At 32.7% G+C, this 23,323-nt stretch overlaps 1 protein-coding gene across 2 annotated transcripts in view; it reads left to right on the plus strand.

The window, feature by feature from the left end:
- LOC114333286 (tolloid-like protein 1) overlaps positions 1-23,323 on the plus strand; it is a 167,261-nt gene that overhangs the window by 86,524 nt on the left and 57,414 nt on the right. For both annotated transcript variants that reach the window (XR_007701176.1, XM_050663594.1), the window contains exons 2-3: positions 11,837-11,888; positions 17,272-17,595. Coding sequence is in view for 1 of the 2 variants with exons in the window: in XM_050663594.1 (XP_050519551.1) it covers positions 11,837-11,888; positions 17,272-17,595 (376 nt within the window). In the remaining variant the exon portion in view is untranslated. The remainder of the gene's footprint in view (positions 1-11,836; positions 11,889-17,271; positions 17,596-23,323) is intronic.

Genomic DNA, 23,323 nt, shown 5'->3' on the forward strand with positions numbered 1-23,323 from the left:
CTAGATACCAATTTTCAGACAAATCGAAGGTCCAAAATTTTTTTTGCTCCAAAATTGAGTGATTTGAAATGGAAAGACCCAACATTTTTGAAAAAAATGAGTTAGGTGCATGAATGAGTTGGGAAAATATTAAGCTATTTGGCGGTGAAGAGATCCAAGTGATTGTTTTGATAGATGCTGCCATCTAGCGTGGTGCCCCTTAACCACTAAGTAGTGATAAATTTAAAGTTGGAATGCTAGGGGTCCAAAGGCATTTAGATCCCTTTACCACGAATCATCACAGTTTAGTTGTAGTTGACATAAGTGTTATTAAGAACGATTTTGATTATATTTTCTTTGTAAATAGTTATAATACAAGTTATTTTACTGCTGGTGTTTTTCAAAGTACAGTGGACCCCCGATAAGTCGGCCCCCGATAACCCGGAAGTCCGGCTAACCCGGACCGATTTTCATCAGACAAACATTTCAACAATAAAAATGTACTTACTATCCGTTGCAAGAAAATTCGGATGGAATTCCCCAGATTATTTTGTGCTTGATATCGGCCCAGTCTCTTAATCTGGGGAATTCCATCCGAACTATCTTGCAAGGGATAGTATGTAATATAATATTTGGGAGATAATGTGTATTTGTGTAATTTGAACTATGTATACGATAGTAAAAATGACTCATGGCACACGGTGGCGGCGGCAGAGCGACGGCCATTGTCTCGGATTTGTCGGAAACAACAGGCCCCTGTTATTCCTTTATTTATTTCAAACTGTCTTAACATTCTTTAAAAAAGACTAAAAGATTATTTAAAAAATTCTTTTTTAAACAATGGTCTTAGTTTTCACTGTTCATAACATCGTTCCGATTGTGACTGCATTGTGTGTAGTACAGTCTTGTATTGTTTGCTTCCGTTTGCTTAGGTTTGTGTTTGCGTGTTTTTAATAATTTAGATGTGTATGTACTGTGCATATATATATATATATATATATATATATATATATATATATATATATATATATATATATATATATATATATATATATATATATATATATTTCATGTTATTTCAATTATAACGGAGTTTATCTGTAAGTATACCGTGTTTTATTAATTTTTACCATATTCTCCGGCTAACCTGGATTTTCGATAACCCGGATCGGCCGCGGTCCCGATTAATCCGAGTTATCGAGGTTCCACTGTACCTATATAATATTATATTATATAAGTGTGTTACAATAATAAAACAATTTTTAAAACTCTTACTAAATGGAAAAAAGTGAGGAAGAAGTTCAATCTAGCCTATAATATGCAGGTAAGGTGTAATTACTAGATATTCCTACTTACTGTCCTATTTAGATATAGTTAGTATTTTATTAATATGCAAGAATTAATATAATAGTAATAATAAACATGACAACTGTACATTTTTTTTACAAAATGATTAGTTTTATAGATTCTATTCACGAGGAAAGTAATGAGCAGAATTATGAAGATGCAAATGATGACAATATCAGTTTTCTAAGTGGTAGCAGTGAAGGACCATTATTTGGAGAAGGCCATGATTCCGAAATAGACAGAGATTATAATCCTGAGGATGATGATCACATTCTTATAATGAATGTGATCAAGATTTTGGAATCATAGAACTTAAAAAGAAGAAGAACCAACGTGATATCTATGTACCTGAAGACTGGATAAATTTGGCTGCCTCAGCAAGTCGAAAATTTATTGTGACTAAGTTAATGGATGAAGACTTTATTGATCTTCAGTTACTAAATTAGTACTTCCAGAAAAATGTGCCAGGGATACGAGGAACGCAGATATTGCATTATGTAAAGGCAAACCTAAACTCCCTGTTTTATAAGACATCAGATGAGGGTATTATGCTATACGAAAAATTTCCAATGAAGAAACAACGAGCAGGTAGAATTCCTAATCAGTTTCCCATGTTTCATCCGGTAATTGAAAAGCCCAAGCTTAAATACAAAAAGTATGAAGATCTGATGGAAGTCTTGCAATTCGTCCCACCGATATACCATGAGTTTTACATAAGCCTATCTCACGAAGCAGAGACTGGAAAGCCTTTAGCTACAGGTTCTGTTGTAGGCAATGAAAATGATGATAATCACTTTGGTAACAACATTTATGACACAGATGACAGCAATTAAATAGTTTTAGAGTACCAACATATTATAATATTTTCTGTTTTAATACTGTCGTATAAAAAGAACTTACAAAAGTAAAAATAAAACCACTTATGTATTTTTGTGCACATTGAGGATTTTCATTCTTCCAAAATTAATGAGAGGTAAAGGGATCTATGTGCGCACCATAAATTTTTTTATACATAAAACAATAACCGAATGTTGTAATACTTTCTGCTATTGGCAATAAACATAAAAAGACCTGATTATCCTCTTACACAGTCAAAATGATTCACTTTTAATTTTCCCTCTTATAATAATCTTCCAACTTTGACTTCAGTTTTCTCAAAATGTTGATTTTGCTACTTAGACTCCTTGACCTCTAGGGGCCTCATATGCGATACCGGTTCTTTGTCTGAGATCTTCATTTCTTATTTTATCCCGTAGGGTTATGCCCAGCATGGATCTTTCCATAAGCCTTTGAGCAACCCTCATTTTCTACGCTGTTGCCTTGGTTAGAGTCAATGTCTCTGCTCCATATGTCATTACCGGTAGCACACATTAATCAAACACTTGTCTTTTTAAACTGATCGGTATACTGCTCCTAAATATGTCTCAGCTCTCCGTAGGCTGCCCAAGCAAGAGTTAATCTTCTTTTTATTTCGCACGTTTGGTTATCTCTGTCAATTCTGATTTCATGACCTAAGTAAATGTACTTTTCCACTGGTTCTACGACTTGTTCACGTATAATTAGCTGTCCGCTAGGAATCAGATTAGTTATAAATTTGGTTTTAGTAAAGTTTATTTTCAGGTCTATTTTCCAGCAGATAGCGTCTAACTCATTTAGCATTTAATTTACTTCTCCTAAATCATCAGTTATAAGTTCTGAAGCTATTTTCTTGTGGCATTTTTACAATTTTAACTATTTATAATGGGAAATAAGCCACAATATTATTAAAAAATGATTTTTATTAACGTTTCGACGCCCAAATCGAGTGCTGTTGTCAAAATACAAAATACTACTAACATAAACAAAAATGTTGTTGCTTAGTAAAAAAAAAATTCTTCTAATAATTTATTTAATTTGACTCATTTATATCGGCAATTCAGATACATATGATACATTTTAAAGTAGAAGACTTTAAAATGATATTGCCAATATTTATGAGTTGCGTTCCTGGGACGACTTTACTGAAAGATAGTTCATTCGATTACATGAAATCAACTCCAACTCAAGAATATCCGTCACAAAAAAATCATAACATATGATTTATCTTTAAAAAGACAACCACATGCAACGGTGACATTAAAATTCTCGCGTTAGAGGTCTCATAGTAAATCACGAGGGAAAACCAGGAAAAACCTTGTGATACTATCCCGACATCGTAAGTATTTGGTTCTACATTTAATTTACTCTCAAAATTAATACCAAATTCTGACTTTACTATAATTTTGTTTAAATTATAAATAATATCAATAATACATGGATATATAAGTAATACTAAATTATAAAATATGTACTAATTCGACTATTGACTTACTAATTGTGGTATTTTATTTCTATTGACTTCCTCTTTCAGTATGGGTATCCACATCCTACTGCATTCCACCGAGGAATTTGCGACACAATTGGTTTCGTTTAGCATAATTAGAGCCGCTTCTTTGATTTTTCTCTTTTTACTATCTGTTTCTTTCAGGACTATACTTGAATCTCTCCACTGAACTCTATGTTCATTATTCCATGCGTGTTGACATATTTGAGATCTATCAAATTCTCTATTTTTAATATAAGATTGATGTTCACTTATTCTAACGTTTAATGGTCTTGATGTTTCACCTATATAAAACTGTTCGCATTCACAAGGTATTTTATAAATACAATTCTTTGTCCTTTCTTGTTCATTGTTAGGTTTAGTTTTAGGTAGAATAGATCTCAATGTGTTGGTTGTTTTGAATGTTGTTGAAATGTTGAATTTATTTCCTATTGTTTTAAGTTTCTCGGATAGTCCTTTTAATAAAATTTTTTAAATAAAAATAATTTTTTAATAATATTGTGGCTTATTTCCCATTATAAATAGTTAAAATCAGTTATAAGGATTATGTCATCTGCAAAACGCAGATGACATCAGATTTAACTTTTCTCCATCTATTATGATCCCTTTATTGTCCCAGTTTAGCATCTTAAAGGCATATTCCAGAACAGTTATGAATAGTTTTGGCGAGAGTATGTCGCCTTGTCTTACGCCGCGTTCTATGTTTATTTGTTTGGTTTTATCATGTATCTTAATACTCATTGTTGCCTCTTTATAAATATTATAGATGAGTGTACTATAACGATAGTCAATGCGGCATTCATTTAGAGCTTCTAAAATGCTATCCAGCTCTATCGTGTCGAAGGCTTTATGAAAATCCACGAATGCTAGGACTGTAGGCTTCTTTTCTTCTTATGGTGCCTATCCGTTACGGATGTTGGACACTAACATGGCTATTCTGACTTTGTTGACTGCTGCCCTGAAAAATCCGGTAGTGGTTAAGTTAAACCATTTTCGCAGGTTATGAAGCCAGGATATTCTTCTTCGTCCTGGACCTCTTTTCCCATGCACTTTACCTTGAAGTATGGTCCGAAGTAGGTCATATCTTTGTTCATTGCGCATTACATGGCCCAGGTATTAGAGTTTGCGACGTTTTATGGTTACGACTAGTTCGCGCTCTTTACCCATTCTATGTAGAACTTCTTCGTTGGTAACTCTGTCTATCCAGGAAATCCTCAAAATGCGTCTATAGCACCACATCTCAAATGCTCCGAGTCTCTTCAGTGATGCTTCAGTTAAGGTCCATGACTCCACGCCATATAAAAGAACAGAGAATACGTAGCACTTTAGTAAACGAATTTTTATTTCCAATTTTATATCGTGGCTGTTAAAGATTTTTTTCATTTTGACGAAGGCTGATCTTGCCTTCTCGATCCTTATCTTAATTTCCGTCGATTGGTCCCACTGTTCATTTAAGTTTGCACCCAAATAACAAAAGTTGGTGATTTGTGTTATAGGTTGTTGGTTAACTACTAATTGACCAGGTGGTATCCTATTTTTGCTTATAACCATGTATTTGGTTTTTTTGATGTTAAAATCAAGCCCAAACCTGCTACTTACTTCTGCCACCCTGGAGACAAGTGTCTGCAGACCTTCAAGACTGTCTGCAAAAATGACAGTATCATCAGCGTATCTTATGTTGTTCAATCGTTCTCCGTTTATAAGTATTCCCTCGTCTATGTCCGTTAGCGCTAGGTTCATAATGTGCTCTGAATATGTACTGAACAATAATGGGGACAATATACATCCCTGTCGCTGTCGGCTAGGCTTATTATATTCTATTAACTTTTCAATTAGTAACTTTACTGCCTGCAGATGGTCGTTTGTTCCAAAGTTTGTGCGAAATCTAGCTTGTTCTTTTGGCTGGTAAAAATCTAGCTTCTTTTCTACTCTTGATGTTACTACTTTTGTAAAGAGTTTGTATAAGTGGTTTAGCAGGCTAATAGACCAGGGCGCATCTGTAAAAATATTAGTACATTGGGACGTTGAGAGGTGACTCAAATTTTTTTGCAGAAATTGCTTGACAATAACTCAAATAATATTTGAGTTATCCTCCCTCTCAAAAAGGTCCGGAACATTGTTTAAATAATCAAAATGTCAAAATATGAAGAAAAAATTCGATTTTTTTATTGGTTTTTTGATTATAACTTTAAAACTATTCATTTCTGAGAAAAGTTTTACCCAGGTAAAAGTTGCGTAATTAAATTTCCTATAATATAGAATTGGTTAAAAGTTTAAAAAATAGTCACTCTTGTTGCAAAATAGCAATAATTGCGAAAAAACCATACAAAAACAAGTATTCGCATTTTACGTTTTTCAACAATTTATGCTAGACTTAGGACCTTCATATTTCACCCACAAAAACTTTATGATACTGTAAAACAATACTGTAAATTTCATTAAGATCAGTTCAATAGATTTTGCAAAATAATTTTTGCAATCCAGCTTTCGCAAAAAAAATTCATTTTTTCAAAATATTACAGGACTGAAAATAAAGCAGATAGCAAGTTGAAATTTTTTTTGCATATAGAAGTATACTGTACCTTTCATTTGAAATTTGAAAAATTAAAATCGATTAACTACCACGGAGTCAGGAATTTTTTAAATAACCATTAATTATTGGTGCTACGCGCAGGATAGCGGATAGTTTGCTCTGATTGAGCATTCCAATGACCTTTGATAATGATTGATACATTTTAATTTTTATTACATTTAGATATAAATAAATAAATTTGTTTATTGCAAAATAAAAACACATACTGTATCCTTTGATATAACAATTTTTTCTAGCAAAAACTTTCTTTGTTCATATATTTTAACTTAAATAATAAAAGTTTATTATTTTTAAACATATGCAATTGTATAAACAATATTTCACAAACTATAATAAAATTAGTTTGATTTTTGTGGAATTAAAATATTAAAATACAACAAAATGTAGAGTAAGAAAATAATATATTAGGTAAAGATTGGAAGAAATTTTGGTGGAAATCAACTTGTGTGAATCGAACACCGCTGTCCTGCGCGTAGCACCAAATATTAGTGTTAAATTAAAAAATTTCCTGACGCCGTGGTAATTAATCGATTTTATTTTTGCAAATTGCAAATGAAAGGTACAGTACATTTCTATAAGCAAAAAAAATCAACTTGCTATCTGCTTTATTTTCAGTCCTGCAATATTTAAAAAAAAAATGAATTTTTTTTGCGAAAGCTGGATTGCAAACTTATTTTGCAAAATCTATTAAACCGATTTTAATGAAATTTACAGTGTTGCTTTACTATATCATAAAGTTTTTCTGGGTAAAATATGAAGGTCCTAAGTGTAGCATAAATGGTTGAAAGACGTAAAATGCGAATACTTGTTTTTTATGTGTTTTTCGCAATTACTGCTATTTTGCAACAAGGGTGACTATTTTTTAAATTTTTTACCAATTTTGTATTGTAGTAAATTTAATCACGCAACTTTTATCTGGGTAAAACTTTTCTCAGAAATGAATAGTTTTAAAGTTATAATCAAAAAACCAATAAAAAAATCGAATTTTTTCTTCATATTTTGACATTTTGATTATTTAAACAATGTTCCGGACCTTTTTGAGAGGGAGGATAACTCAAATATTATTTGAGTTATTTTCAAGCAATTTCTGCAAAAAAATTTGAGTCACCTCTCAACGTCCCAATGTACTAATATTTTTACAGATGCGCCCTGGTCTATTAGCCTGCTAAACCACTTATACAAACTCTTTACAAAAGTAGTAACATCAAGAGTAGAAAAGAAGCTAGATTTTTACCAGCCAAAAGAACAAGCTAGATTTCGCACAAACTTTGGAACAAACGACCATCTGCAGGCAGTAAAGTTACTAATTGAAAAGTCAATAGAATATAATAAGCCTAGCCGACAGCGACAGGGATGTATATTGTCCCCATTATTGTTCAATACATATTCAGAGCACATTATGAACCTAGCGCTAGCGGACATAGACGAGGGAATACTTATAAACGGAGAACGATTGAACAACATAAGATACGCTGATGATACTGTCATTTTTGCAGACAGTCTTGAAGGTCTGCAGACACTTGTCTCCAGGGTGGCAGAAGTAAGTAGCAGGTTTGGGCTTGATTTTAACATCAAAAAAACCAAATACATGGTTATAAGCAAAAATAGGATACCACCTGGTCAATTAGTAGTTAACCAACAACCTATAACACAAATCACCAACTTTTGTTATTTGGGTGCAAACTTAAATGAACAGTGGGACCAATCGACGGAAATTAAGATAAGGATCGAGAAGGCAAGATCAGCCTTCGTCAAAATGAAAAAGATCTTTAACAGCCACGATATAAAATTGGAAATAAAAATTCGTTTACTAAAGTGCTACGTATTCTCTGTTCTTTTATATGGCGTGGAGTCATGGACCTTAACTGAAGCATCACTGAAGAGACTCGGAGCATTTGAGATGTGGTGCTATAGACGCATTTTGAGGATTTCCTGGATAGACAGAGTTACCAACGAAGAAGTTCTACATAGAACGGGTAAAGAGCGCGAACTAGTCGTAACCATAAAACGTCGCAAACTGGAATACCTGGGCCATGTAATACGCAATGAACAACGATATGACCTACTTCGGACCATACTTCAAGGTAAAGTGCATGGGAAAAGAGGTCCAGGACGAAGAAGAATATCCTGGCTGCATAACCTGCGAAAATGGTTTAACTTAACCACTACCGGATTTTTCAGGGCAGCAGTCAACAAAGTCAGAATAGCCATGTTAGTGTCCAACATCCGTAACGGATAGGCACCATAAGAAGAAAAGAAGCCTACAGTCCTAGCATTCGTGGATTTTCATAAAGCCTTCGACACGATAGAGCTGGATAGCATTTTAGAAGCTCTAAATGAATGCCGCATTGACTATCGTTATAGTACACTCATCTATAATATTTATAAAGAGGCAACAATGAGTATTAAGATACATGATAAAACCAAACAAATAAACATAGAACGCGGCGTAAGACAAGGCGACATACTCTCGCCAAAACTATTCATAACTGTTCTGGAATATGCCTTTAAGATGCTAAACTGGGACAATAAAGGGATCATAATAGATGGAGAAAAGTTAAATCTGATGTCATCTGCGTTTTGCAGATGACGTAATCCTTATAACTGATTTTAACTATTTATAATGGGAAATAAGCCACAATATTATTAAAAAATTATTTTTATTTAAAAATTTTTATTAAAAGGACTATCCGAGAAACTTAAAACAATAGGAAATAAATTCAACATTTCAACAACATTCAAAACAACCAACACATTGAGATCTATTCTATCTAAAACTAAACCTAACAATGAACAAGGAAGGACAAAGAATTGTATTTATAAAATACCTTGTGAATGCGAACAGTTTTATATAGGTGAAACATCAAGACCATTAAACGTTAGAATAAGTGAACATCAATCTTATATTAAAAATAGAGAATTTGATAGATCTCAAATATGTCAACACGCATGGGATAATGAACATATGAGTTCAGTGGAGAGATTCAAGTATAATCCTGAAAGAAACAGATAGTAAAAAGAGAAAAATCAAAGAAGCGGCTCTAATTATGCTAAACGAAACCAATTGTGTCGCAAATTCCTCGGTGGAATGCAGTAGGATGTGGATACCCATACTGAAAGAGGAAGTCAGTAGAAATAAAATACCACAATTAGTAAGTCAATAGTCGAATTAGTACATATTTTATAATTTAGTATTACTTATATATCCATGTATTATTGATATTATTTATAATTTAAACAAAATTATAGTAAAGTCAGAATTTGGTATTAATTTTGAGAGTAAATTAAATGTAGGACCAAATACTTACGATGTCGGGATAGTATCACAAGGTTTTTCCTGGTTTTCCCTCGTGATTTACTATGAGACCTCTAACGCGAGAATTTTAATGTCACCGTTGCATGTGGTTGTCTTTTTAAAGATAAATCATATGTTATGATTTTTTTGTGACGGATATTCTTGAGTTGGAGTTGATTTCATATAATCGAATGAACTATCTTTCAGTAAAGTCGTCCCAGGAACGCAACTCATAAATATTGGCAATATCATTTTAAAGTCTTCTACTTTAAAATGTATCATATGTATCTGAATTGCCGATATAAATGAGTCAAATTAAATAAATTATTAGAAGAATTTTTTTTTTACTAAGCAACAACATTTTTGTTTATGTTAGTAGTATTTTGTATTTTGACAACAGCACTCGATTTGGGCGTCGAAACGTTAATAAAAATCATTTTTTAATAATATTGTGGCTTATTTCCCATTATAAATAGTTAAAATTGTAAAAATGCCACAAGAAAATAGCTTCAGAACTTATAACTGATGATTTAGGAGAAGTAAATTAAATGCTAAATGAGTTAGACGCTATCTGCTGGAAAATAGACCTGAAAATAAACTTTACTAAAACCAAATTTATAACTAATCTGATTCCTAGCGGACAGCTAATTATACGTGAACAAGTCGTAGAACCAGTGGAAAGGTACATTTACTTAGGTCATGAAATCAGAATTGACAGAGATAACCAAACGTGCGAAATAAAAAGAAGATTAACTCTTGCTTGGGCAGCCTACGGAGAGCTGAGAGATATTTAGGAGCAGTATACCGATCAGTTTAAAAAGACAAGTGTTTGATTAATGTGTGCTACCGGTAATGACATATGGAGCAGAGACATTGACTCTAACCAAGGCAACAGCGTCGAAAATGAGAGTTGCTCAAAGGCTTATGGAAAGATCCATGCTGGGCATAACCCTACGGGATAAAATAAGAAATGAAGATCTCAGAAAAAGAACCGGTATCGCATATGAGGCCCCTAGAGGTCAAGGGGTCTAAGTAGCAAAATCAACATTTTGAGAAAACTGAAGTCAAAGTTGGAAGATTATTATAAGAGGGAAAATTAAAAGTGAATCATTTTGACTGTGTAAGAGGATAATCAGGTCTTTTTATATTTATTGCCAATAGCAGAAAGTATTACAACATTCGGTTATTGTTTTATGTATAAAAAAATTTATGGTGCGCACATAGATCCCTTTACCTCTCATTAATTTTGGAAGAATGAAAATCCTCAATGTGCACAAAAATACATAAGTGGTTTTATTTTTATTTTTGTAAGTTCTTTTTATACGACAGTATTAAAATAGAAAATATTATAATATGTTGCACTCAACGAAAAAGGTACGTAATATCAATAAAAATGTTAATTCAGACAACAAACGCAATCCTTAAAATTTGTCCAATTCTTGGTTTTATTGGGACAACAAAACGATGTTCATCAATTCATTATTTTCATTCGTTGAGCCAATGTATTACGTTTATTGAATGGATGAACATTCATTATGTATACCATAATATCACTTTATTGGTATTACGAACTCTGTTCACTGAGTCAACGAACAACATCGTTAATTGACCGACGAAGACTATTCGTTGTGTCAATAACAGTGTTATTTCTCCTAACGTATTTCGTTTATTTCTACAATTATTTCCGTTTATTGTTACAATTAATTCCGTTCATTCCTACTATGAACGTATTTTATATTAATAATTACTGAATGCAATAGCCCAATGTATGATATTAATTGATTAATAATAATTTTTTAAATCCCCCTTTTTTGTCCTTAACCTAAAGGACTTTACACTGTGTGATTGTTCATATGATTTCACTTATACAGTGTACTGGAATAAGTGTTACACTCCCCCCACCCCCATATTAACTTATTTATTTTTAGCACATAAGCAAAACGCTCGGACAGGTCGATTTTTAAAATAATCAAAGTATATTATAACATCAATGTTTCGAACTTTACACGATCCCTCTTCAGGTGACAGGCGCGGCGTAACTTTGATTTTTTTAATGGGAAAGTACGTCATGTGACAGCTTATTTAAAAGCGTTTGAAATACTGATTCCAATACTGCACCAAGGCTGTCTCCTAGTATCCATTATTGAAATTTTTTTCACTGATAAACTGTATAATTTTTCCTTTTTTTTTTTAATTATGTTTTCCAATAATTTACAATCGAGGACAATATGATCTCTTTATTGTTATTTTTTTGTTTCAGGTCCTTTTTTAGGTGATATAGCAATAGGAGAAGAAAGGGTAGTACCCGTAAGGTAAGTAAGTTAATACTAGTTAATTATAAAACTACATACATGAAACAACTACTAATAATTGTTTTCTTTATACATATTTTTCTTATCAAATACAAATTTTTGCTATAAAACTGGACATTTTTTACTTCTGAAATAACTGCTAAAAGGGAGGTTATTGATTTTTTAGACCATCTTTTATCATTACTTCCGTCCTCATTGAAATAATATTCATATGTATGAGTTGGCATCCATCGCAGTGCTTTACTAAGTAGTCAGTTCATGAGATTCTAAGCATTCGTCTATATCTCGTGGTCTGATAGTAACCTCCCTTCCGGATTAAGGTATTGCGATCTTAAAAAACTTTAGCCCTAGAAATTCTAACCTTTTTAGACATACCTACATGTGAAATTTTAGCCCGAAGCAGACATTAGTATATTTTTGGCAGCTGCATAAAATTGACGTGTTTTCGATTTCTCATTAAACATTACTATTTCGTCGTCGTCAGAGCCAAACCTCGTATGTGCTATGGAATTTGTATGTACATAAGAGGTTTGGCTCTGACGACGACGATTTGAGAAACAAAACTGCGAAGGAAACAAAAGAAAAGCTGGATAAACATCATGGAACTAATGCTTCTTCAGACTACACTGTTAAATTTTGGTTCCATAAATTTCGTAGTAGTCGTATATCTACGATGGATGACATTGGATGAACCACGTACTGAACGGCACACCAATACAGTTACACCAGAAAATGTGAAGAAAGTCCATGAAAGGTTTTTTCTAATCGTAAATGGAAGGTTTGTAAATTGCATAGGCCACAAGATGTATCTTGTTGGGAATCTTCCACATAATCTTCGACCTTTTACTTTTCCTTGAATAATAAGTCTATCCATGTTTTCTGTGTCTGCTCTCATAACATGTCCAAAGTATTTTAATTTTTGGAGGTGGGCTTTGCTGGAGAGCCATTTGCTGACCTTTAGCTCATTTAAAATTGAATTATTGGTCCTGTAGTCGTTCCTTCTTCTTCTTCTTTAGGTGCCGTGTCTGTATTCAGACGTTGGCCGTCATCATGTTTACAATTTCCTGAAACCTCTCTCTATCGGCTGCTGCGCGAAATAATTCTTCTACTGTGCAGCCACACCATTGTCTAATATTACGCAGCCATGAAAGTTTCTTTCGACCGATCTATCTCTTTCCCTCCACTTTTCTTTGTATTATAAGGCGAAGCAGATGGTATTTAGGCCCTCGAGTTATATGGCCGAAGTATTCTGCTTTTCTCCTCTTTATGATGCTTATGAGCAGACGTTCTGAATTCATCATTTGAAGAACATCTTCATTGGAAGTGTGCGAAATACACGATATCTTTAGGATTCGTTTTGTTTAGCATTGTGGTTTTTAACGTTCATGTCTCACAACCATACAATAGGATAGACCACACATAACATTTCAGGACTTTCTTTCGAATATTCATCGACAGGTTTCTGTTACATAAAACTGGTTTCCAGGTCATAAAAGCCTTCCGTGATATTTCGATCCTAGTTATTATCTCTTCATCAGAGTCACAATTTACATTTAACCAGCTGCCAAGGTACTTGAAATGATTCACCCGTTCTAACTCCTCTCCATCAAGAGAAAGCTGACCTTGATCTATATTAATCTTTCCAACTACCATCCACTTTGTTTTTGAAATGTTAATTTTAAGGCCTCTCCGAAAACTTGCTTCACTGACTAGATTTAGTAGTGTCTGAATATCTTGTAAATTTTCAGCGAGAATGGCTGTATCGTCAGCGTATTTAATATTGTTAATTACTTCTCCGCCTAGCCTTACTCCCTCTTGTCTGGCATCCAAAGCCTCCCTAAAGATTTCTTCAGAGTACAGATTAAAAAGGGTGGGTGATAAAACACAACCTTGTCGTACTCCACGTTTTATCGGTAGTTTTTCAGTACGACTGACTCCAATTTGGATAGAGGCTACTTGATTGTAATATAAGTATTTCAGCAGTCTTATATCGTAGTGGTCAAGTCCTGCCGCCTACAGGTAATCGAAAAGTGTATCATGTTGTACTCGGTCGAATGCCTTCTCGAAGTCGATGAAACAAACATACACGTTATTTCGGAATTCACAACTTCTTTGTAAGAGAACGCGCATACAAAATAGTGCTTCTCTAGTTCCTAGACCATTTCTAAATCCAAAGTGCTTATTACCCATTCTAGTTTGGCACAGAAGGAATACTCGGTTTTGTATAATGCGTAAAAGTATCTTAAGTGTGTGACTCATCAAACTGATTAGTCTAAAATCGCTATATTTGGTGGGCCTGCTTTTCTTTGGTAATGTTATAAACAGTGACTCCAACCAATCATCTGGTATTTTTCCTTCGTTGTAAATTTTGTTGAAGAAAGTAGTCAAGTAGGTAATGTTTTCCTCATCTAAAAGTTTAAGTAGCTCAACAGGGATTTGATCTGGTCCAGGTGCTTTATTGTTTTTGGCTTGTTGTATTGCTTTTATGACTTTCGACTTTAGTATACTGGGACCTCTGTCTAATTGGTTTTCACAGGTAGTATTTGGAGCATTTTCTCGAGAAGCATCGTCAAAAAGGTCACCGATATGTCTCTCCCATTCCTTGCACTGTTGTTTGTGATCACAAATTTTTCCGTCTGCGGTTTTAAGTACGTGAGAATTTTTCTGTTTTATAATTCCGGTGGTATATTTAAGTTTCTTGTGGAGGTTCAAACTGTCATGTTTTGTTCAAGGACTTCTATTATTTCTTTACATGAATTCTCGAAGCAAGATTCTTTGACTGTCTTAACTTCTTGAATTTGATTTGAATTTTGGACCATTGTAATGTCATGCTTTTTTTTTGGAGCTCTTCTATTTCTTTACATTAATTCTCAAGCCAGGATTCTTTGGCCTGTTTAATTTTTCTTTTTATGAGTTTGTTGATTTCACTGTATTTGTAGTCGTTCCACAGAATTCGTGACATTCTTCTCCAACAGAACATTTCAGTGGCATCTTTCTTTCTTGTTTCCGTTTGTGTTAGGGTCCAAAATTCACATACGTATGTCAATATTGGGAATATTAAGCAGTTGATTAACCAATTTTTTTGAGTTCGCGAAATTTGAGAGTACTTCAATATTTTGGCCATCTTTCCTACGACGAATGTTGCTAGATTACATCTACGTTGTATTCCTTCCTGTAGTGATGCTGAGTTTGTGATCAATGATCTCAGATATAAGTATGAGCTCACAACCTCAAACCGGTGAATCGTGGTTATGTGTGAACGATTGTCATGCAGTCTGGGTCTACCCCAAAATCCCGACAGCCAAAATCCCGAAAGCCAAAATCCCGATAAATCAAAACTCCCGCCAGATTTTGAAAACTATAGTACCTACATAGTATCTATTTTTGTTACGGTACAATATTGTTTCAAACAAGAAATCTCTTCAATTGTTTGGCAGTTAGTTCATGGTAAGTTTTAATCCAATAAAAAATACTGTTTTTTGGTCAAGGTTTGATCACTTCTTTTTTAACATATAATTACATTTATTTCTGGTTTTTTGTTTATAGACATCTGTTTTTTATTTTTTTTTTGTTACTAAACAAAAGTATTTACCATTTAATATGAACTAAATTTCTAAATTAAATTTGTAACATTTATTTAACATGAACTAAATTATTTTTTTTGCCAATATATAGTTCAATATATCAATCCTACATTCAAATAATAGATATTATCAAGTCACTCATAACGGCCCATTTCAGTAAGTATAGCTTTTATATTATAAAATAAAGTGTTTTATAATTTTTGCTTTTAAAATACATAATAATTAGTGCCCGTACTTATTAGTAAGTAAGTAATTAATTTGTCAATTTCAATACTCTATTATATGATCTGGTACTGCATTTGAAAAGAAAACAATAAATATTAAAAATGTAGTTTTCGGGATTTTTGCTTATGCTAGGATTTTGGCTTGTCGGGATTTTGGCCGTCGGGATTTTGGCTGTCGGTATTTTGGCTGTCGGGATTTTGGGTGCCACCAGTTCAGTTATAAGCAAAATTAGGTATTGTGGTACGCCTACTTCTTTTAGTATCAGCCATAATGGTTGCCATTTGACCCTGGGATATTTAATTTCCTACATTTTTCTATTCTTTGTCTTATGTTCAGAAGGAGCTCTAGAGCAATGGTTCTCGACCTTTTTGAGTCATGTACCACAAAAATTATTTTAATTATTTTTGGTACCATCTAACTGAAGTACCTATAAAGTTAGATAATCTAATTAACTACAAATGGACGGGATTCTGCAGAAAGGATTCAAACCACACTTTGTTAAAACTGAGATATTAGCCAAAAACTTTACGATAAAATGTAAAATTCTCTATTAAAAATAATCATTGTTTAACATTAAAATCGTCAATATATGCATTAGATTTGATTTAACACATACTGTTTGATTCAAGAAAACAGTTGTTCTCCAAAAAAATACACTTTTGTGGCTTGTTCCCTTCTGCAAAACAACTTAAGTGAATTTAAAGGTAACAAACATTTATTTTCCATTATTGAGGTACATAATCAGGCGTATAATATAATAAAATGTTAATATGAAATTACTGGGATTTAATCATTTGTTCGATTTCAAAATCTGGAAGTACCGTGAATTCAAGAAAACCGTTGTTTTAAAAAAATCCACTTTTGTGGCTTGGTTCCCTTCTGCAAAACAACTTGAGTGAATTCAAAGTTAATAAACATTTATTTTCCATTATTGAGTTACATAATCAGGCGTATAATCTAAAACAATGTTAATATGAAATTACTGGGATTTAATAATTTGTTCTGGAAATTCCTTGAATTCAAGAAAACAGTTGTCTTAACAAAATCCACTTTTGTAGCTTGGTTCCCTTCTGCAAAATAACTTAACTAAATTTGCATAAAGGAACCAACCCAAATCTCTTCTGCAGAACGCTGTCATGCTGCAACGATAATGTTGGTTGGTTCTTTCGCTCATAGATGACGGTATATATCGTATGTGGCTTGTTTTTTTTCTGCACAAGTATCTACGGGGTATTTTACAATCGATGAGACTGTTAATAGGAAAAATACATATTTGTGGTTTGGTTCCTTTCTGCAGAATCCCGTCCAAATATGCTGGATTTTGGTTGTGTTTTTGTGTTTTGTGTACCACCGGAAATAGTGATATGTACCACTAGTGGCATTTGTACATCAGATTGTGAACCCCTGCTCTAGATTACCTCTACCTTTGATGAACACAGTTTACTCTGGGGTATTTCTCTTTGTAGGAATGTTTTCAGTCTCCATATGATTATGTGTAGTGATTATCTTATAATAATCAAGTAAATAAACATTTTAATTATTATTTCTTTTAAATACTTTTAATACTTTTGTAGGCGGAGAAGAAACGTTAACAGCAATAAATATTTAACAGAATCTCCAGTTCACGAGTTTGAACCAAATTTTGATTTAAAAAGAAAAAACACTGCCAGCTATGAAAAACGTCATTACAGAATCATCAGAGCAGCAACTGCACGAAAAGAAAGAATATGGGATTATGGGGTAATACCCTATGAAATTGATGGAAATTTCAGTGGGCTTCATAAAGCTCTATTTAAACAAGCAATGAGGCACTGGGAAAATTTCACTTGTGTCAAATTTGTCGAGAGAAATAGAGATGAACACCAAAACTATATTATATTTACAGAAAAGCCGTGTGGGTAAGTAGTTTTTATTTATTTAAATTAATTAGTTAAATTAAAATAAATAGTTAAATTATTCTATCCGCTGAGACATTAATTAAAAAAAAATATCAGATATATTTTGCAATTTTCGTTCACATCTAAATCTTACTACTTTTAGACAATGTTTTTTCATAGTTTTTGTGACCATTTGTCATTGATTAAAGCTCATTCAAATTGATCTGATTCAATTTTTTTACATTAATTCAACTCATAAACACAAACTAAGGCATATGCTGACCATGTGACCATCCTGACCTGATCGCTCATACCAACAGAAAACTAAAAGAAATGTTTTTCTTATTAACTGCTGTAGAAAATCCAAATACAAGTGTTACTACAAACGAAGAGAAACCCAAAGATATGACTGTGATTTCGAAAACAATAGCTCACTATATAATAGATTTATTGATTTTACGTTGTAAACAAGTTCATTTGCCTATTTTAGGGGTCGCCCACGTTTTCTCAACTGTCATCAATACGACTTACTTCACGCGTAACTTTGATAGGACAATTATAAAAAAATATTTACGTTTTACGTTAATTCAACTCATAAACACAAGCAGAGGCATATACTGGCCATGTGACCATCCTGACCTGATCGCTCATACCAACAGAAAACTAAAAGAAATGTTTTTCTTATTAACTGCTGTAGAAAATCCAAATACAAGTGTCACTGCAAACGAAGAGAAATCCAAAGAAATGACTGTGGTTTCGAAAAAAGTAGCTCACTATCTAATAGATTTATTGATTTTACGTTGTAAACAAGTTCATATGCCTATTTTAGGGGTCGCCCACGTTTTCTCAACTGTCATCAATACGACTAACTTCACGAGTAACTTTGATACGAAAATTATAAAAAAAAGAATGTGTGTACTTTGTACGCACGAAAGAAGTTATACTTCTATTATATGATTTCAACGAAATCAATATACTTTAAACAGTTTATTTATATTTTATTTAAATATTAAACTAATTTTAATACTTACTACTTCTCAAATACTTTTATTAAAACAGTGCCAAAAATGAAAATAATAAAAGAATAAAACACACACAAACAAACACATTGAAAAATGCCAAAAATGATTTCTGAACAGTGTAGGAAAAATTTTTAACTAAATACGTATTTCTGAAAAAAATTATATAATAAATAAACTTACAATCATAAAATGTATAAAAAAAAATAAAAAAATAAAAGTTTCCATTGGGGTTCGAACCCGCTTATCAGCGCAGTTGATAAGCGGGTTCAGTTATTTATTATGTCAGCTATTTATAAGTTAGTATTGAAATTCATTCACCTTAAACTTTTACCCACGGAGACCATGTGTCATCATTTGCGAAGATCAACTAACTAAACGGATTAAACTTTTGACGGTTCTGAATTTAATCAAATTATTTTGATTTTGAATTGAAATTATTTAGAATTAAAAGAAATATTAAAATACAACAAAACATAGAGTAAGAAAACCATATACTAGGTGAATATTGATAGACATTTTGATGGTAGTCAAATTATGTAAATCAAAGCATTACATACTATTTTGGTAGGTTCTTTTTAAATTTTCCAAGTACGTAATTAGGTGCCTATGAAATTTTTTATTAGGATACTGAAACATTTACAATTATTACGTACCTGTCGCTTTTTAAAAACTATTTAAAAAGTCACTACAATATTATAATCTTGCTTTTTTTCTCCGCCATCACAACAATAAAAACTAATATACACAACATTAATTTTTTTATCCAAAATCTCCATATTGAACTCCATATTATTGACAGATGATTTTAACATCCAATCAGATCCCGTATAACGTTTATACCATACTGTCGGTGTGCGCATGCGCCCAGTAAAATAAAAATTTACCCTCGTGATTAAAGAAGTATAGCTTATGCATTAATTATGCATTGAAATCCAGTTCCCGTAATTTTTTGAGCGTTATAAAGTGAGTACAAAGACATACATATTTCTTTTTTTGTAATTACAGCTTCAATTTACCATACACTTCTCGTAGACTCTGCCGATAAGGTAGATAACTACATAAAATAGGAAATAAAAAGAAAGTTACTACTAACGAACAAGTTTTACAATTTGGTTACAAGTTGTTAGACATTTTTTTAAAACGCTAGAAGTTAAAAGAATTATACTGAACGTTTTCCCATGATCATCAGATTGTACTTTTTACACATTTATCTTGCATATTTCCTTAAAAATATTAGTCAGTGCTGAAAGGGGTCAGCAATTTTACCAAAATTTGAATATTATAGAGGTAAGATTATAATATGGATTAAATTTTACATATTCGACGGAATATGTTAGATTTGATGCTTGCTAGCCAAATTCTGACGTATGCTGACACTCCTCCTGGAATGCAGGGCTCTGCCTAGAATGATCGACGATTTCATAGCTTCTAGTGGGGAAGAATGGAGCAGGAACAAACAAATAGAGCAAACAACTAAGGGAATCTTGCAACCTCACTCATCCGAAAAATATAAAATGGGGATAAAGCTTTACAGATATCCCTTTACTACTACTATTAGAGGAACTACTAAATCAGATAAACCTCGATGTAGCTCAGCAAGGACCAAAAAAGGATCAATAGGTAAGCGTGAACCAATTCTCCTCTCGCATGGGAGAGATTATGTGCATAAAAGTACAAAAATCATATTTCTGGTTGCAGTGTGGAAAGGTCTACGGAGTCAAATAACTCCTTTGAAATCTACAATCCATTAATGGCTGACTCAGGGTCGTAAGTACGATGTTGGGGGCCCCGAGGCAAACGTGATCTGGGGGCCCACTACCGGAGGTCTCGTAGGTTTACCCCCTTCCCCCCCAGCGGAAGCTGAGTCCATCTCTCGTCTGGAATCATCTGGAAAACGTTTTAAAAGGTTGATTGCTTCGTTTTGAAGGTCTTGTTCATTTGCATTCAAAATAAAAGCAGGTTGACGAACAATTCGGTACATAACATATAAATACAGTAACACTGCTTTCATTCCTTGAAAGCAAGTGTCTAGCTGATGGCATAAGGTGTCAATCATTGAATAAAACACCATTACTCCAAAGTGTCTAAAGCATGACTTGGGATCTTGAAGTTTTGCATCTTCGCACAGTTCATGGAAATGTTTTTTCGTCTTCTGCATTATTTTTGGAGCGAACCCTACTAGTATTCTCCAACGTTGATACATTTTTGAGGCCTCTTCAGAGAAGGTTTCAAATTCTCCTCTCATTTCAGTTAGTTTTAAAAGGCTCTCTTCAAGTAAACTGTAAGCTGTTCCAACTGCAAAAGGTCCAAAAATTTAGATTGCAGTGCTTTCGAGACTATGTTGAGGATTTCAAGGATTTTATTTTGCACGACTAGTAACAAAACAAATTTGAATGATTCTAGTTTCTTTTTTTCAGTTGTGTTGCTTCGTCTCTTTTATATCTTTTGTTATTTGTCAGAACTAGACTTGAAAGCCACTTCAAAACATCGCAAAATCTGTATTTCAATGTATTGACTGCATCAAACCTTGGAAAAATATAAAGATATGAAGGTTTATTTAGAAAAAATGCAGGAAGAGATAAACCAGATTGCTGAGAAGATACAGAAAATTGAAAAGGTGGAAAAAACTTTTAGAATGAGTTAAAATTCGATATGTATAAAGTATAAGAAAAATTGAAGGAGATAGGAAAATGTCAAAAAGGAGGAAACCGTCGAGAAGTAATTGTATGCCAACATATTATGCAGAACTTCCAACACTGCAAAGAAATTATAAGAAGCCATCTAAAACACGGAGCTGCTTTGTGGTTTGAAAGCAAAGAAGATGGTGACTTCATGGAGAGATTTTGCGACAAAATTTTTTATAATGGTGAAGGTGAAACAGGAAAAAATCGATCAGTGAAGTTGTTAGAATATGCCGTGTACTTATTACAATCGGACAACTCGAAGTAGAACTTGACTAAAAGTACTTTAAAAAGTTTATTTGACCTCGTTACAATCTCTGCACGGCCAACCAAACGGGGGCCCCGGGGCACTGCCCCGGTTGCCCCAATGGTAGTTACGGTCCTGCGAACAGTATATTTCCCTCTAATAATTATTTTGTCTCTTGAATCAAAGAGAGTGAGTAATATTAGCTTAAAAGGTTCTAAGTACGATTTAAATAAATTAAAACAATTCTGTTTTTTAATATTTTGGATCTGATTGATTGCGAAATTTTTATGGTCACCCATGACCTCAATACTTATGTTAAATATATTTTAGTCTAATTAGTCCCATATAAACACATACTTATATCTAATTATATGTAGATAACTAAACGACTGTACTGGATGGCCAGACTAGAATTAATCATATGTATAATACAGGGTGTTTCAAAAAGGTATGTCATAAATTAAATCACGCAGTCCGGGGACAAAAATAAATTGATTGAATCCAACTTACCTTAGTACAAAAGTGTACACAAAAAAAGTTACAGCCCTTCGAAGTTACAAAATAAAATAGATTTTTTTTTCATATATCGAAATCTCTTAGAGATTTTTCATTGAAAATGGACATGTGACATTCTTATGGCAGCAACATCTTAAAAAAAATTAAAGTGAAATTTGTGCACCCCATAAAAATTTTATGGGGGTTTTGCTCCCTTAAACCGCCCCAAACTTTTGTGTACGTTCCAATTAGATTATTATTGTGGCACCATTAGTTAAACACAATGTTTTTAAAACTTTTTTCCTCTTAGTACTTTTTCGATAAGCCAGTGTTTATCGAGATATTTTGAATATTTGTCGAATCCACCACATATTTGTATATGGTTAAGTACCTGTGATATACCTGTTAATAATCTGAAAATTTATTTATAATTTACATTTTTAGGTATATTTTGAAGATCTCGATAAAACGTGACTTATCAAAAAAGACAAAGGGCCGGTTGTTCGAACGCTAATCAACAATGATCATTATCAAATATTTAATTACTGTCACCAAAACTGTCAATGTCAACTTTGTTTGGGTTGCTGAAAACATAATTAATTACAATTATGAGATTTATTATTAATTATGTTAATAATTATTGTTATATTAATTGATTATAGACTCCACAGACTTTTTAACAACCCAAACAAAGTTGACATTGACAGTAATTAATTATTTGATAATGATCATTGTTGATTAGCGTTGGAACAACCGGCCCTAAGAGGCAAAAACGTTTTAAAAACACTGTGTTTACCTAATGGTACCACAATAATAGTTTAATTGGAACGTATACGAACATTTGGGGGTTTAAAGGAACAAAACCTTCATAGAATTTTTATGTAAACATATTAAATAAAAAAATATGAAAAAAAATTTTTAGGAAACGCTTTTCTTTAGTTATGAGTGACTAAAATTATAAATATAAAAAAAAAATCAACTAAAAAGCAAAAAATAACAAAAATTGAAAAAATCTAACACATTCGTCAAAGAAAAGCGTGGCGCGTCTTCATCGAATAAACGGTTTTCGCCCCACGCTTTTCTTTAACGAATGTGTTAAATTTTTTCAATTTTTTTTATTTTTTGCTTTTTTTTTATATTTATAATTTTAGTCACTCGTAACTAAAGAAAAGCGTTTTCTAAAAATTTTTTTTCATATTGTTTTATTTTTTACTTTTTAGTCTTACACTTTTCAAACATTAAAATATATCGTCATGTTTCTTAAAATATGTATAAAACATATGATGTACTAACATGGAAAGTAG

This window comes from Diabrotica virgifera, chromosome 10, assembly GCF_917563875.1.
Source record: "Diabrotica virgifera virgifera chromosome 10, PGI_DIABVI_V3a".
In the NCBI taxonomy this organism is placed as follows: domain Eukaryota; kingdom Metazoa; phylum Arthropoda; class Insecta; order Coleoptera; family Chrysomelidae; genus Diabrotica; species Diabrotica virgifera.